Source organism: Copidosoma floridanum, unplaced genomic scaffold (genome assembly GCF_036245765.1).
Source record: "Copidosoma floridanum isolate Cflo_tuat_1 unplaced genomic scaffold, Cflo_Japanese_pri ptg000013l, whole genome shotgun sequence".
Classification (NCBI taxonomy): Eukaryota; Metazoa; Arthropoda; class Insecta; order Hymenoptera; family Encyrtidae; genus Copidosoma; species Copidosoma floridanum.
This window is the reverse complement of record NW_028321890.1, coordinates 33,140,152-33,155,734: the sequence shown is the minus strand read 5'-3', so window position 1 is coordinate 33,155,734 and position 15,583 is coordinate 33,140,152. Positions and strand designations below refer to the sequence as shown.

The 15,583-nt window shown below is 42.0% G+C and overlaps 1 protein-coding gene across 2 annotated transcripts; it reads right to left on the bottom strand.

Annotated features, from left to right (window-relative positions):
• Positions 1 to 362: 362 nt before the first annotated feature.
• On the bottom strand, positions 363 to 15,527 carry puf (ubiquitinyl hydrolase 1 puf). 2 transcript variants are annotated; one of them, XM_014350450.2, is made up of 16 exons: positions 15,016 to 15,527; positions 14,797 to 14,912; positions 13,828 to 13,924; positions 13,404 to 13,758; positions 13,036 to 13,333; positions 11,908 to 12,642; positions 11,075 to 11,836; positions 9,104 to 10,992; positions 5,916 to 9,017; positions 5,423 to 5,814; positions 4,625 to 5,342; positions 4,348 to 4,538; positions 4,089 to 4,266; positions 3,841 to 4,007; positions 3,085 to 3,755; positions 363 to 3,016 (listed from the first exon to the last, which is right to left on the bottom strand). In XM_014350450.2, the coding sequence occupies exons 2-16, from the start codon at positions 14,837 to 14,839 to the stop codon at positions 2,007 to 2,009; spliced, it is 10,608 nt and encodes a 3,535-aa protein (XP_014205936.2). In that variant the 5' UTR covers positions 14,840 to 14,912; positions 15,016 to 15,527; the 3' UTR covers positions 363 to 2,006. The 2 variants fall into 2 exon arrangements, with proteins under 2 accessions (XP_014205936.2, XP_089447215.1); XM_089591089.1 differs by having other exon boundaries at positions 14,797 to 15,527.
• Between the last annotated feature and the right edge of the window lie 56 nt (positions 15,528 to 15,583).

Sequence of the window (15,583 nt, the reverse complement as noted above, 5' to 3'; positions counted from 1 at the left end):
TCTGCTTCTGAGTGTGTACTCTGGATCGAAAACTATTAACGAGACTTTATTTAATGTATTGTTACATTCAAATATTTTACAACCGTTCTTGGCACCACACAGTTCATTTTTTTACATTTGTGCAACTGCAATTTCATAATGTGGATACTATTTATGCATACATGATGATAACATCTGTAAATTTGACGAAATGCTGTTAATCTTTTCTTCATTAAGCAAAAATGACAGTAATTTGGAACCCCAGGTTACCTATTTTCGCCACTACACACGCTGGTGTGTTGACTCATCTATCCCCTCCCATCACTTGCACCTGGCCAATAAGGAATACCGAATTAATCGAATATATCACACTCTATATCCAATTGCAAAGATCGCTACTTTGCCGGTTGAGCCATTTTTTTCTTTGTAGTATTTGGGATTTACAAAAATTTTTTTTATTTGAGCAGAGAAACAATTGACGTATGTACAACAATATTGTGAGAAAAATGGTGAAAATGGATTTTTATTACTTTTAATTTTGAACATTTTTAGAGAACATTTACACATTCTTTTGGAGAAAATTATTATAATAGACTATAATTTAAAGAATTCTTTTCTCAACTAAATGTTAGAAGATTCCGGCACTAAGTTTACACTTAATGGTGTTTTTTTATTTTTTTTATTTTATTTGTCATAGAGACTAAAATGAAAATTTTTTTCCTTCAAATCTGGTAGCAATTTCATCGTCTATTTTTTTATACTTTTACGAAAAACGTAAGGCCAGTAAAATATATTTTTCAAATAGGAAACTTAAGATGATATTATGTATTTACATTTTCTTTTTTTCTCAATTCAGCATGCATCTACGACATGAAAAGTAAATTCATGACTAAGGTTTTAAATAATTCTCAATTAATATTTTAACTTTTTTCATCTAATGAAAAAAAATAAAAATTTTTAAATCAACTTTTTTTGATAATAAATTATATTTTTAAGTGATTCATATATTGTATTGGGTCGCTTTTACAACTTTTTTTTCTTGATTTACATTTACATAAATAAATAATTACTTAAAAGATATTTGAAAAATATATTTTGAATAATTGACGATTCATAATACTTTACCACTTGTTGGAAAAAAAATTTTATATTTATATAGTGTCGACAGTTTTCTTTTTTTTACATTATACAAACATATTTAATATTAAAAACAATCACAGACGCATGTGAATTGTAACATGTTGTCGCCCAAGTCATAATTTCTTTTAATTTATTTTTTTGTTTTTCGTAGAACGATAAGGCCAATAGTATTACGAAAGTATAAGTTCGATGTACAAAGGACTGACAAGTCAAGCATTTTTATTTGAAAAATACTTACCTTTTAAACTCCCTTATCTGGTTTTGTTTTTCAAATCTATCGTTAAAAAATATCATCATTTTCTTATGAACAGAATGAAAAAATAGCGTGAAATGAGAAAAAAAAAAAAATAGATTATTGCAATTGATTGTACAGAAAATGGTATTGATTCACACTTAAACTGAAAACTACAAGCTCCCCTGTCGATTCTAAATTTTGTTCAATCTTGTAAATCAGATTGCAACACTTCTTATTTCCGTTATCTACCTCATTAATATTTTATCATTAATATTTTTACAAGTTACAATACGCAAAAGTACGTTTTCAATCGATCGTTTGCTCTCCTAATCCTCTGATAAAACGAGATGCATCACTCGGACAACTAATTGCCAACTATACACATGTATTTTTTTTTCTGATTATTCCATGTATATACACGCATGTGTATGTTACGCATACCCACGTGTGAAAATGGACTCTACTGATCGCTTACAATTCGTCTAGGAGTTCCAAAGGATGCATGTGTGTATGTGATTTCACGATACTGCTGAGAACCGATGAAAAAATTTTATTTTTCGTTTTAATGGCGCGCAGAGAGACACATGTAAACACACAAAATTTTCCCGTTCATTTAGTAATTATTTCAAAACAGTTCGCAACAACGAGTTGTTCAATTCTTTGACTGAAATTGCACGATCATCAAAAGATTCGTGATAGTTTTTTCGAGCATGTCCAGCCACGAGAAGCTGTTCATCGCGCAGCCACCAGGCATAATGTTCCAATTACTGGTCGTGCTGAGACTCGAGCTCGACTTTGAGTCTGCTTGATCTGTCTTCTCCACGTCACCAGACTTGACGGCCGGCGCATCTTCTTCTTGCTGATCTTTCTCCTTGTCTTTGGCAACACTTGATGCCTCAGGCGACGACGATGACGGTGACGGGGACGGAGATGACGTCGTTGTCATCGTCGTCGTTATAGTCGTCTTCGCAGTCGCCGTCGTCGTCGTCGTTGTTACGGTTGTCGACGTTCCACTAAGACTCATGGCCGAAGTCGTTGCCGATGGCGTTGTTTCACTAGCGATTATCACAGGCGAGTTATTGTCCTGTTTAAGAATTTCAGCATCAAGAGGAGTTGCAGCCACTTCTTCGTCATCATCTTCCTCCTCATTGTCGCCGTCCTGATCTTCCTCCATATCATCGACTGTATTAAACTTGCGCTTCCTTGTTGGTGCCTCAATCTCTTGCTGTTTGCTTTCTTTGAATCGGGCTTTGGCAACTTTCGTCCGTTCGAGTAACGTTTCGAGAGTGGCTAGCAGAGCCGGGGGTGGCTTGATATCGGCACCACTGCTGTAGACTAAAGCCAAAGCTCGCAAGTCGCCGATGAGCCTGGGTGCAGAAGTTTGCACATCAATGACTTCGATTAGAGTACTCACAAGATTGTCGATGATGGAACAAGTTTGCTCGGTAAGTACGTGGCTAGCCAATTTCGGGAAGAAGGTTTTGAGGAAAAAGTGAATCGCTGGCACAGTAAGTGACGATCGTTCGTCCAGCAGTACGGCGTCGACGTAGTCTACTGTGTATGAACACCTGAGTAATAAGTTTATGTACTTTCTATCAATGTGACTTGCGGCGTGTACATCTAACCACAGTCTTGGAAACAGCGCTAAATGCAAAGGAACACCTAGAAACAGAATATTTTGAATGATAATTATCTCATGTTGAACGGTAAAAATAACTCCTTTGACTCACCTTCAAAACCTAACATAGCACTCAAATTGATGAGGACCTCTGTCATGCAGTCATGATTAATGGCCAATCTACACATGACGTCGATAAGCTCGTGATACGGCAAGTAAAATTCAAGGAGTGCACTGTCGTATTCCGGGTCCGTGCCTTTGGCAGCCTCGAGTTGTGAATGTGGAACTGCCATTTGCACCATGGGCCTGGCTGGTCGGGATGGCATTTTACCGGATGGCGTCGAGCGCCTAGGTAGATAGGGTCCTGGAGGCACTGTTGCGTGTGATTCTTGCAGAGCCGCGTGGCAATGCGAGAGCAGTGGTGCTAGGATGCTAATGGTATCCGTCGGCACGAGCATCACCAACTCTTTGAGCAAATCAATGGCTAGATTTCGCATGTCGGGAGGATTGTAGGTGTTGAGCAGAGTGGCGAGCTTGCGCAACACATCTGGCCACTCTTTACAATTTGCCAAAATACTGCGAGCATCTGGACCCTCTCGGACGGTTCTAACGCAACGAACTAATTCTACTATGATGGCTATCAGCTCCGCAAGATCGCCAGCTACGTGACAGGCTGTTGCCTCATGATACATTATATGTAACATGTGGAAGGCCTCGAGTGCCATACTCAAGCCACCGTTATACACCACAAATAGACGGTCATCATCTGATTCGATCAGGATTCTAAAAAAAAATGAATTGGTAGATTTTATCATTAGAAATTAAAACTCTGGATAAAATAGAAATTCGTTTTTTTTTGGATAATCACCGAAATGCCGATATAAGTGTGGCCCAGCACGACCTCCCGTCGAGACCCTGCAAGTAGGAAGTCAGCGTTCCTCTCCTAAACGTTATAACTTCAGCTTCTTCTTGCTCAGTTTGATCTGGATGCCGAGCAACTAACAACTGCATCAACTTAAACAGTTCCTCTACGGCCTAAAAATTTTTTATGTCGTACAGCTTATCGGTACAAATGCACAAGGTCAAAATTAGAAATAAGATTTTGATGCGACTTACCGTTGAATACTGAGTAGGATGAGGTGTTATATTTTTGAAAGCCCATTGTATATTTTGATGTGCGGCCAACTGCCTTGTGAATGCATGAGATTGTTGACAGCAAAGTCTCAATAAACCATAATATGCCGGCAACATTATACGGTTAAAAAGAACAACATCTTGATCTTCATGATCAGCTCTACAATAACATTCTTTGTGTGAATAAATCAAGTTTGTTGACAAAAAAAAAAAAAAATTCAAATTTTCAAATGCCACTTACAAAATGTAATTGAATGCAATATTTTTCGTTATGTGCGGATTATGAAGAATGAGAGCAACGTTCTCTGAGCAATCGTTGCTAACGTGATACCAAAAAAGTAAAAGCGCTTGTTTATTGTGATGCACTGGAATGCTTGGTTCTGATAACTTTGGATGGAACAAGGTCCAAAGATCGTTCAAGTATTGTCCAAACTAAAAAAAAAAAATCACAAATTACTTGAAATGTAGCAAAACGTAAAAAAATTATTAGTCAGAAAAAAAGGTAAATAAATACGAACCATGAGTTTCTCAGTGTTTGAAACGATGCAGTACGTCATCAAAGCAAAATAGGCAGTGAGTTTCATAGTTCCGTGCGTATTAATATCCGTGTAATTTCTAGCAGGCTGCAATAGTCTGAGAAGCGCAGTATAAATTTGATGCAGTACAAGAGTAGCTTCAGAGGAGAGCTGAAACTCTCTGGATGTGTTGCAGCCAAGTCCCAATCTATGTGCACTTCGATAACTTTGTCTAAAATGTGCAGAAGGTACGAGCGAAACCAGCAGGAAAGCAGCTGCGGACCGTACCCGCTGATTCGAGTGTTCTATCAAAAAGTGCTGAAGCCAGCTGTCGAGGCTCGAGAGTACCCAATTGTGTGCAAGTTTGCTTCGTGTGACAGCTAAAGCAAGCCACTCTAGAGCTCCATGTGGCGCGACTCTTGCGACTTCCCACACTTGGCTCAGGATCAACTGAGTAAGACAGGGAAGTCCTGGTGGACTCGTACCTTCGGTCAACAGAGTCAGAATCTTGAAGAACGGCTGGCAAACTTCCGTGTGTTTCGTTATAGCATGGAAAATCATGCCTATTATTTGCATCGACAGTCTTTCGTTCCAACGACACAGCGACTGGATCAAATTACGAGTTTGATGCAAATTTATCATATCACGTATTTGTTGGTACAAGAAGGGGTAACCCTTGCCACATGCGATTGAACTAAAATCCACCGTCGACAAGTTTAACCTGGTGAAAGATACTTTTAATTTATCAACCATATTCGCAAATTTTCATTGAAATACTTATGACAACTTGAAGAAATTTACCTATGATCTGGAAGCCTGCTACGCTCCACCAAAGTTGCAATCAATGTGATCATTTTATCCAAAGAGGCCGGTCTCACTTTTTCAGTCGCAATCGCCACAACTTCTTCCTCCTCTTCTTCCTCGCTAATGGAATCTACAAACTCGTGGGTCTTATGGCCCAAATAAAAGTTTACCATCGTTGAGATCGCGTTGGCTTTGATTAAAAATATTGTCTCCTCCTCGCCCATTTTGCTAAATTCGTACAAGAAGAAAAAGTACTCGGTAAGATGTTTCAGATGCTGCTTGGCGTGATCCATGAGCGACAAAAGCATGCGAATGAAACGTGTTACGCAAGATTGCATTCCAACTGTTCCAGGGTCATCTTCCGAATCACATATGAGATAGAATGGTGCCTAGAAGAACGTAAAAAAAAAAAAAAAAAAAAAAAATTATTATTAAAATTTTTCATAAGCAAAGCTGAACCAATCATGTTCAATAGAATATACGAATATACCTGAGATGGGCGCAGTCTCATGATAACGTTAATACACAGCCTTTGAAACATCTGCCTGACCATCTGATTAGGGCACTTGACTAGAATTTGGACAGGCCACCACGAATCCATGGCCATTTTTTCGAGAAAACTTGCGCACGCCGTTAGCGAGTTGTTAAAATGTTTAGTGAGCAAATCCACCCACTGCACCATCGTTGGTTTTTCCTTGGCATGTATGAAGGTCTCCAGGAAGAATGAGGCCGACAGTTCAGCGGACCATTCCATAATGTTGGGCTGAGCGATAGCCAACGTCTGCGGTATGTAACTGCAGATCTGCCACATGAAACTAAAGTACGTTTGCTCAAAGATGTTCTTGTCTTGGAGAAAATTCATATTGTCCTGCCAAATGTACTCCTCCAGCTCTTTGTTGAGCTCAAGCACAGGCATCTCTTCTTCTTGCTGTAAGCTCGTGGACGTTTGCGTTTCCGACTGTTGGGGCGACGAGTCTATCGACATTGAATTCGAGCTAGACGCCTCTTCCTCCTTGAGCGGCGAGTCACTTGGATCCTGACACCACTCGTAAAACAGCATGTACGCCGAGTTGGATTTCTCAAAGCTAAAGTCCATAAATTTGTCGGTGACAGAGTCATACGTTTTACTCGTCATCTCGCCACCAAAGCACTCTGCCGCGATCTGATTCGGATCAAACGGTTTGACTTCGGCGTCATTGAACAGGAACCACTTATCTTTGTTGGGAGACGTACGATCGCGTATAAAGCTGTAATAGTGTCCCCCATCCGCCGTGCCGGTGTGAACTGTAATGCCGATCAGATCGTAAAGATAGTGTTCCTCCTTAGCTTCGCTGTTTTCCACGTCCTCGTCTTTTTTGCTGCTACTCTGCTTGTCCTCGGGTTTTTCACGCTCCTGACAGTGACGGGGTATCAGCTTATTTTCCATGTAGCCGGACATGTCGAGCCGAGGAGGAAAGCTAAAGTGAGTGTTGACCTTCTCCTTCAGCATCGTGCCCATATTGAAGGTATAGCGCATCGTGTTGAAGCACAATATCCTCGGTAGCTTCTTAAAGCAGGCCCGCTTCTCCGCGCGCACTTTTTTACCACATTGCGAGCACGTGTACATGTTGTCGCCCTCGAGCGTGTCCTTGACCGTTACTTCGTTCAAGCTTTCGTACAGGTTCCTCATGTCTGCGACTTGGCAACGAACCGTGTAAAATTCCTCGAGGGTTCGACTCACGTGCTCGCAATCGAGGGACACAACGTTGTTCGATATTATACCGCAAAACAGCGTCTTTACAAGATTTTTCAAGTCGCTCGTCATCTCTTCGAGCTTAGACACTAGATCTATAAAGAACTCGGCCATGTCCTTTTGTTCACCGGTGTTTAATGGCTCGTGGTTCATCGTGTAAACCCGACAGAAGCTTCTCGGGTTGTACGCTTTGCGTTCAGATTCCAGCAAATATGCAAACATACGCTGCATCTCCTCCAATGTGAGTTGATGTTTGCTTGCGCGAGCGCACTCGGCTTGGAGTATAGCTGCACGAGCTTGGGGCATCATGTACAAGTGCTGCATACAACTGGCCATGTAACAGGTGGCTCCTAAATTCGTGAGACCAACGTAGCCGCAATCTGATCTTCCGTCATCGTGAGGCCAGTAATCCCAACTGTAAGGCGAAAGCCGCTTCGGCCTGTGCTGATCCAGCAGCTTGTCGTGCAAAATGCGGTAGTTGTCCGGCGCAGATTTGACGAGCTCGACCAAGAGATCGAATGCCGCTGACCTTGATGAGTGGCTCTTGCACTTGGGCATGTGTTTGGCTCTTGGTGTTGGTAGAGCAAACAAAAAGTCGAAAACGCGATTCAAAAGATTTTTTCCAACTTCGCCTTGCTTGCAGGGTGGATTGTGCGCCATTATGTTGCAGCAGAGATTCAGCAAGCCTACGAGGCCGTCGTCCTCGATGGTATTGTGACGCATTTCTAAAAATTCTCGGGCCAATATCGACTCAATGGCACGAGTGGCAAGTGCCTGAAGATCGATCGTACTGCCAGACTTTTCGCTCGTGCTTTCTTGTATCGCGTCCTCGGGTAGAGCGTCGATCAACCTGCAGATGAGCCAAAAATAATCACGACACGCGGGTCCATAGGTGTCCTTAGTGTCGTCCATGCTTTGCTGAAGATGCATCGCCATGTCAGACTTACGCCGACTGGGGTGCATAGTTTCGGCTATGGGCAGGTATTCGAGTAGCTCGAGCAACAGAGGAACTATCAGATTGGCGGGAGACATTTCTAATAAGCAAGAGGAGAGAATGTCTTCGTCACTTTCGACGCTACCAAGGCATAGTTTGTACAGGGCGGTGCAGACTTCCCTACGTACGGCAGGCTCGGGGTCCTCGAGTACGAGCCTGCGAAGCCACGTTTTACCGAACGGCTTGTCACTGGAAAATAGCGACTGTCCGATCGATGGATCGCTATGTACCCAGCAGACCAACAGAGCCATAGCGTAATGGATGACTTGCGATCGCCCGTACATACCAGTCTTGTAATGGTTTGGATCTAATGGTTCCGATGCTTCTTCCAGTATACTCGTTATCCTTGGCAACACGGTACTCACGTTCATCAGGGCCGAGAGTTCTTTGCTAAGTCGGGGTATAGCCAACTTGTCAGCTTTGTTCCGCCGTTTTCCGTTCACGCCCAGATGACAGATTTGTTTCAATAAACTAGCCAAGCAGTCCTGCTGCCACTCGCTGCCGTCTCTGTTCTCCAGACAACCGGACATAAAAATGTCAAAAAGATGGCAAAGCCCGCCGTGGCGCACAAACGTCGTTGACCAGTCCGTTGGAGTATCATCTGAGTCAGCGCTACTCGCGTCACCACCGCCGCCACCACCGCCACTGGCATCACCGCCTCCGTCGTGTGCCATTGACATCATGTCCCGACGGTTCGATCTTTTTGCCAAAGATTCAACGATATACAGAGAGTACATGAGTTTGTGCGGATTGGACGGATCCAAAAGTTCCTCGAGCGAAGCTTCATCTAGTTTCTGAAATCCTTGCAGTAACGTGGGACTCGTCGGAAGTAGTGTCAAAGTGTCCCAAACTCTTCGAGATAAAACCTGTTGCGAAAAACAAAAATTAAACTAAAAATCTCACCCCCATTCAACAGTATCATATTTTATCTTGTTTTTGCAAAGTTATTTACCTGGCCTTTTGTGTGCGGCACTTCGCGACCCTTCACAATTGTCTTCATAGCACCAAGCGTTCTCATCAGGGTGAACAACTGTTCGAAATACTGCGGTCTGAGGAGCAGCAAAGTTGGTAGTGAGTCTCGCGGAGGTGGTGGTAGCAACGATGGTGAATCAATGTCACGCTTATTAGGTCGGCCACCGCCATTACACCTGCCAGCCCCAAGAGAAATAAACACCAGCTGTCCGTCTTTGAAGCCAATTTCAGAGAGAGTTTTCTCATCAAAGTCTATGGTGAGTTCTTGTCCTTGCGTAATCATCCGAATAGGCCCATCCGTCAAAAGAGAGCCTAGAACCGAGCCAGTGCCCGATTTCGCTGTAGGGCCAAGAGGTTTGCCATCGTCCATGACGAGACGCGCATGAGTGTCGTCCCACCACTTTGATACTTCAGCTCTGAGATCTGCCACATAATCCGTACTCAACAGCGTAAATGTCGTTTTTTCCGATATACCGGCTGGTTGTACCTGGACACGAATTTGTTGGCTCCTCTCCGACGTGTTTGCTGCTATGTGACTCCCGGCACCTCTGCCTTCTAAAGCCCATCGTCTGAGGTGATAAGCGTAACGCTTGCGGAAAGCTTCGAGGTGCGTCCTGAGTAGTAGAAGAGCTCGTTGGATACAGCGTAGACTCGCCTCCTCGTTTATTTCAAGATCAGCACTGGCTGCAGCTAAATACGTCATACACTGGGATACGAACTCAATCTCTTGTGTTAGCTGACGTGACATGTAATATCCATTTAGATACTGTATTGCAGCCATGCTGACTTCGGTGCTCTTGGCGCGAAGAGCAATTTTCCACAGAAAGTCCATGCCAACGAAATCGACGTCTTTCAATGGTCTTTCGAGATGAACGGCCGCGAGTCGCGCAAGGTTGCACAGCTGCTGAAATAGACTCAGTCCGGTCATGCTTATTGTCTCGGGTGGCAGGCTCGGAAGTTTCCTCATGCACAGGTGCTTCAACGTGTCCATGCCGAGGGCGTGCTGTTCCGTCGACTTAGCCTGGCTAAGCAGCCAGCTGAACAATTCGTCAGCGCAGGTCGGATCCTGCGCCAAGCATTGCCACAGCGTGTCAACCTGCTCGAGGCTGAGTCGAAAGCAGTCGGGCGAGCCAAGCGGCGAAAATATCGAGGACAGGAATTGCAAGCGCACCTGTACTTCCGTCTGATGGGAGTAAAGACTCTTGGGACCGGTGTTGGCGTAAGTCTTGAGATTGTTGAAAAAGTGCTTCATCATGCCACGCTCACGATCCGCCCAGGTTGTAATCGTATGAGCATCCATGGTGCCGAACTGCTGGAAACTGGCCAGCAACTTTGGCAGGATTCTTAATGACACTACGACCGAGCGATTGTTGGCAAGGTTTTCGAGGCAGCCCTCGATAAATTTCATGGGTATCGAGCGATCGACGTTGTAGCACAGTAAGTTGCACAGAGCTTTTTCAGCTTCGACGGCGAGGCCCTCGCCGAGCTGACCTATCTTGTCATCTTGTAACAAGTCCCAGAGTAACGTGTTGCCGGGCTTGCAGACTGCATCAAGATTGAACTGCGCACAGAGACGCGAGACTCCTTGACGGACGGTCCTAATTTGAGGTGCGCGACACACCGAGCGCCGAACTGTCATTGTCGAATGCGCGTGATGGGGATGATAGGCTTGCATATGAATGGCTGAAAGGTGTTGGGCAGCGAGTTGAGCAAGCTCCTCTTCGCAGCCACTTTCCTCGCCGTCAAAGTCAGCCATATTCTTTTCACTCTTGTTGGAGATGCGACTACTGTAGGAGCCTTCCTCGTCAGAGAGCATTTCATCCAAGCAATTCGGTATGTAACGTGAATTTGTTGCATGATCCAAACAACCTGAAAATATTATTCCAACAAGTGTTAATTGTAGGTGTTAAAAATTTAATTGTCGAACTGGAATAACTTTGACGAATCTTACCCAGTTCCGAGGTTACTGTACTAGCACCTTCAGCTCCCGTCACCACACCTACAATGTCGCTGTCATCCTCATCGTGTGAACTTTCAGCTGAATGCATTCCTACATCGTGCCTGGGAATCGTCACAGCAAATTTTGTACCTCCATTTATCAAAGTTCCCACGACTTTTTCCGACCTCTGTCCAACCAAAGTTCCAGATGTGGGCATCTGCTGATCAGAGCCCGCCGGCTGATGCATTGCAATAGCTTCTTGTTTCACTCGATCCAGAGTGTCGACAATGATTTTATCGGTTACGCTTTCTGCGCTCTTATCGTGTTCATCTGACTGTGTCACAGTGCTATTATCCGAAAAACTCATCATAATGCCCTCATTGTTCCCTGATTTATTAAGCTCTTTGCTACAGTCTTCGCTGACGCTAGTCGTTAACGATGACGACGCTAACGTGGTTGTCGTCGTCGTTGTCGTGATTCGGTTGCCACTGGCCGATCGTTGCTGTGGTCGTTTGCGCTTTCGAAAAATGACCTTTTTTTTCTTTCGCACGTGAATGACGATAGAGTCATCCGCATTGGACCTGTCAGTTTCAGCATCTGTTGTGTGCTCATCGGAACAACTGCCGGTTTTTTCGTCGGATGTGTGCTCGCGTTTGCACGAAGTGTTGGGAGTGTTTTCACTTTCCAAACGGGATCTATCTTTTAACTGGAGCACATCTTTAATGCCGTACACTTGTTCGCTACATGCTGCTTCCATTTTAGACTTTGATGGACCTGTTAAAGTAATTTTAATTTGAAAAACTTTTGCTACAAAAATATTTTAAATAATCGCTTGAAATACTGACTGTCACATTCACTGTTACTTCTGGCCTGTTTTCGCGGCGATGGACCATCAGAGGCAGTTGGACTCGGTTCTTCTTCCTCATCCGGACTACTACCGTCCATCACACTCGGTTCACTGCTGGTACTGGCTTCGTCTACGGTCAAATGTCTTAATGGATCTCTGCCTTCGATAGCTAACGTAGTTGTATACGCATTAGTACTAGAGTTCCAGATGACTTTGATTAGCGCCGATACCAAGTACAAGCTCTGTTCTGTGTGCTCTTTGGGCTCCAGTTTTCCCAATAACGAGTACAAATGTTGAACCGGTGTTGGAGCCAGATGCTTCACCAGAGGTGCCAACAAATCGTACACTGGACGGGAACAATGTTTCAGCTGTGCCGCTTGCCAAATGATGTCCATATCGGCAGATGTAATGCGACCCTCCATTGCTAGAAAGCTAAGCACTATATGACTTTGTTTTATCACCTCGACGTGGAGATTTGGACCAAATATGCAGTTTATAATTTTGTTGCGAACAAGCCAGGAGGCAAGTTTGTGTCCAACTTGCTCGATGTCTGGCGTCTCACTGTTACAGAGCTCATTAAAGGTCGTAATGTGAGAGTTTATTTGAGCTATGCCTGCTAGACGCATTGTCAGTGTTGTGCTTGTAAAGTACTTAAAGGCGAGATTTAAACCGGGCTCGTCGAATACAGGACCTACAGAGTCTATTGGATCCTTCACTGTGCTCCACATAAAGTCTGTGAGAGATACGAAAGTATTAGCTGGAATTTGGAGTGAAAGCAAAAACGGTCAGTATGGATTGGAAACATAAAGATACAAATGAAATATTAAATTAAAGGATATTGGATTTTTTCCTTATTTTAAGTAATTCTTCATTAATTTAAATTTTTCTCAACTAAAATCACCAACAGTGTGAAACACTACGTAAATGTGCAATACAAAATTTTAATTGAACGAAATTTGGCAAACTAAATATTCTATTTTTGCCAATTATAAAAAAATTAATTAAACAAGGTTGTCTCAAAGTACATGCAACCATTTTACTTTAACACGCATGTAACTTTTTTCATATGCATATCTTTTACGTTTTCACAACAATGCAACAAGCAAAATGACGTCTATTACTTTACCTGCCATAGTTCTTACAGCCGCAGTTCTCAATTCTTTGTCGCTCAAATTACACATGTACTCCATGATTTGAGAGCGCAGTGGCAGAAATAATTCATTCACAGTCTGGAGATTCAGCCAAAGTTTTAAATTGCAAATAACCGCGACCATAGCATGTGCCAGACCAATGGGTAGCTTGTATTCTTTGACAAAACAAGCTGACATGTAATTAAATCCACCTCTATGGCAAAACACTGACACTGCCCGTATCAAAGGTGTCGGAACTTCTGGATCATGAGGCTCGCAATACCCTTCTTCGTCCTTTAAAAAACAGTAATGTTTTGAAAAATTTTTGCTTCCCTTAACACGACAGAGCTATTTTGAAAATTACCTTAGCAGAATTAGGAGCATTCATGGGCCCTCCATGTTTCATAGCAATGTAGAGAGGAAAGTTTAATAAAAATGTTTTAGATAGTAAGTGAAACAACTTTTCTCTGTCCTGATTATTCCAATTCAATTTGCAGTCTATACTTTGTGATTTTTCTTCCAAATTTTTTTCTTTCTCCTTTTTAGCTGTCTCCTCTCCATCATTGCTACTGGACTCGATCTTTTTTCTCTTATCAGCTGCATCTTGCAACTCTTTTTGCAAATCTTGTAACTGTTGCAGTGTACAAAGAACAATGTGATGAACCAATCTAGCATATCTATCAAAGTTTTTTGGCTCTCGAAAACAGCACATGCACTGTCTGAAATCATTGAAAGAATAAAATAAGAGTTACTTATCATTGCTTCATTGTATTTGAATTATTTCATACCTTTGAGCCCACTGATTTGTGTAATGTAAAACAGTGTCTACATCACAAGCAAGAAGGTGTGCTATCTCGTCTTCGTCCTGATTGATTCTGTCATCATCTAAAAAAGTTATAATTGTCTGTTAAAATTTAATTGTGTACGTTACATGAATGAATATACAAATAAAAAAAAATTTTTACAAAAAAAAAGTTCTACTTAGGATAAAACTCTAACCTACAAACCCACATGAGACTCATGAAAAAATGTAACGTGTATTAAATAATCGTATTTAATCTTTTGTTTACTGTATGATACAAATTTCACGTGAAATTCGCATGTTGAATACTACTTATAAATGAATATTGGGGTCAAAGATTTATGATATTAAAATATGTTTATAACAGCTTGTTGTTATATCATTTTAGGTATTTCTTGAGAACTCGTTTAATTAGTTTTTTTTGTACTTAACTATATAAATAAATATCCTTAATCTTGTTTACTTCTGAGGTTCTTGTTAAAACAATTGTAAGTAACCATATTGTGGTTTGACGTTCTCACTAAAAAACTGTTAAAATTATTTGCTCTTTGAAAGTGAACATCGTTTTAGATTAAGATTCAAGTTGAAAATTTAATAAGTCAAAAATAAATACTTGCAACTTTAACTTTTAATGATTAATCTAATAATTTTAATCTTTTCCAAGATTAGATACCATTGTATATTTACTACTATAAGGCCTTGGGCATCATATGTTTGTAAAATTTTGAAAAGTCATCTCATGTAAAAACCCGTTATAAAATCATGAAAGTAAATTATATTGCATTGATGCCAAAGTATTTGTTTTTTTCATAAAAATGCCACCACAAGCCAGAGAACGAGACCCAATAAATCTTTGGGGTGAAAGAAAGTTGAAAGAAACTAATCGGGTTCATGGATGACAACAACGTGATGCAAAGATTAAAAAACGAGGATTCCGAGGAGAAGGTACACTTACAGGTGAGCAAAAGTTCGTGAAAATCGGCACACACATCGCACATGATTGCGTAGCGATCCCCGTATGCCTGGGCCACCACAGACGGTCGCTCCTCTGTTGCTCCTTGCAGCCACCCTCTGGATAGTTTGGACGACGACGACGACAACGGCGACAAAGTTTTTTATCTTATACACGTTTTTCTCTCTTTGAGTATGTCCATGTATAAAATATTCTCTATACCTGTAGAAAAGAATGTTTCCACACGAGCAAATGTCACGTCTCCTCAAGAAGTTTCATTCTACTTAGGTATGCCTCTGCAGTACGCACTTGGACACTGAGTCCTTGATTTTTGAGTGTTCCACTCTCTGTTGCTGGGATATCTTGCACCAAGGGTAATTGTTGTGTATGTGAGAACTTTTCTCTCGATTTTCGGAGCAACGCTGCCAAAGCTTCTTCTCGCACTTGCAGCTGATGGCAGCAGCAGCCTAGATTTCGCTTCTCAACATTTGTCACTTATATACACAATGCACATGTGTATATGCGTGTATATGTATATAAACGCTCGTAAGTCTCGTAACAGCACAAGCAGTGAAAACAGTTCGTTAACTTCTCGGTCTCCATGTTGATCTGTTGTCTCTCTTTTACTAATCTCTGCGTTATACACACACACATCTATATATATACACGCATGTAAGTATAGGGACTGTACTCACTGTACCTTTGTTGTGAGAACACACTTTCCTCTCTTTCTCGTTTTTTTTAAAAGTACACCTCAAATATACTTAGTACCTACTTAGTTCAGCTCAGC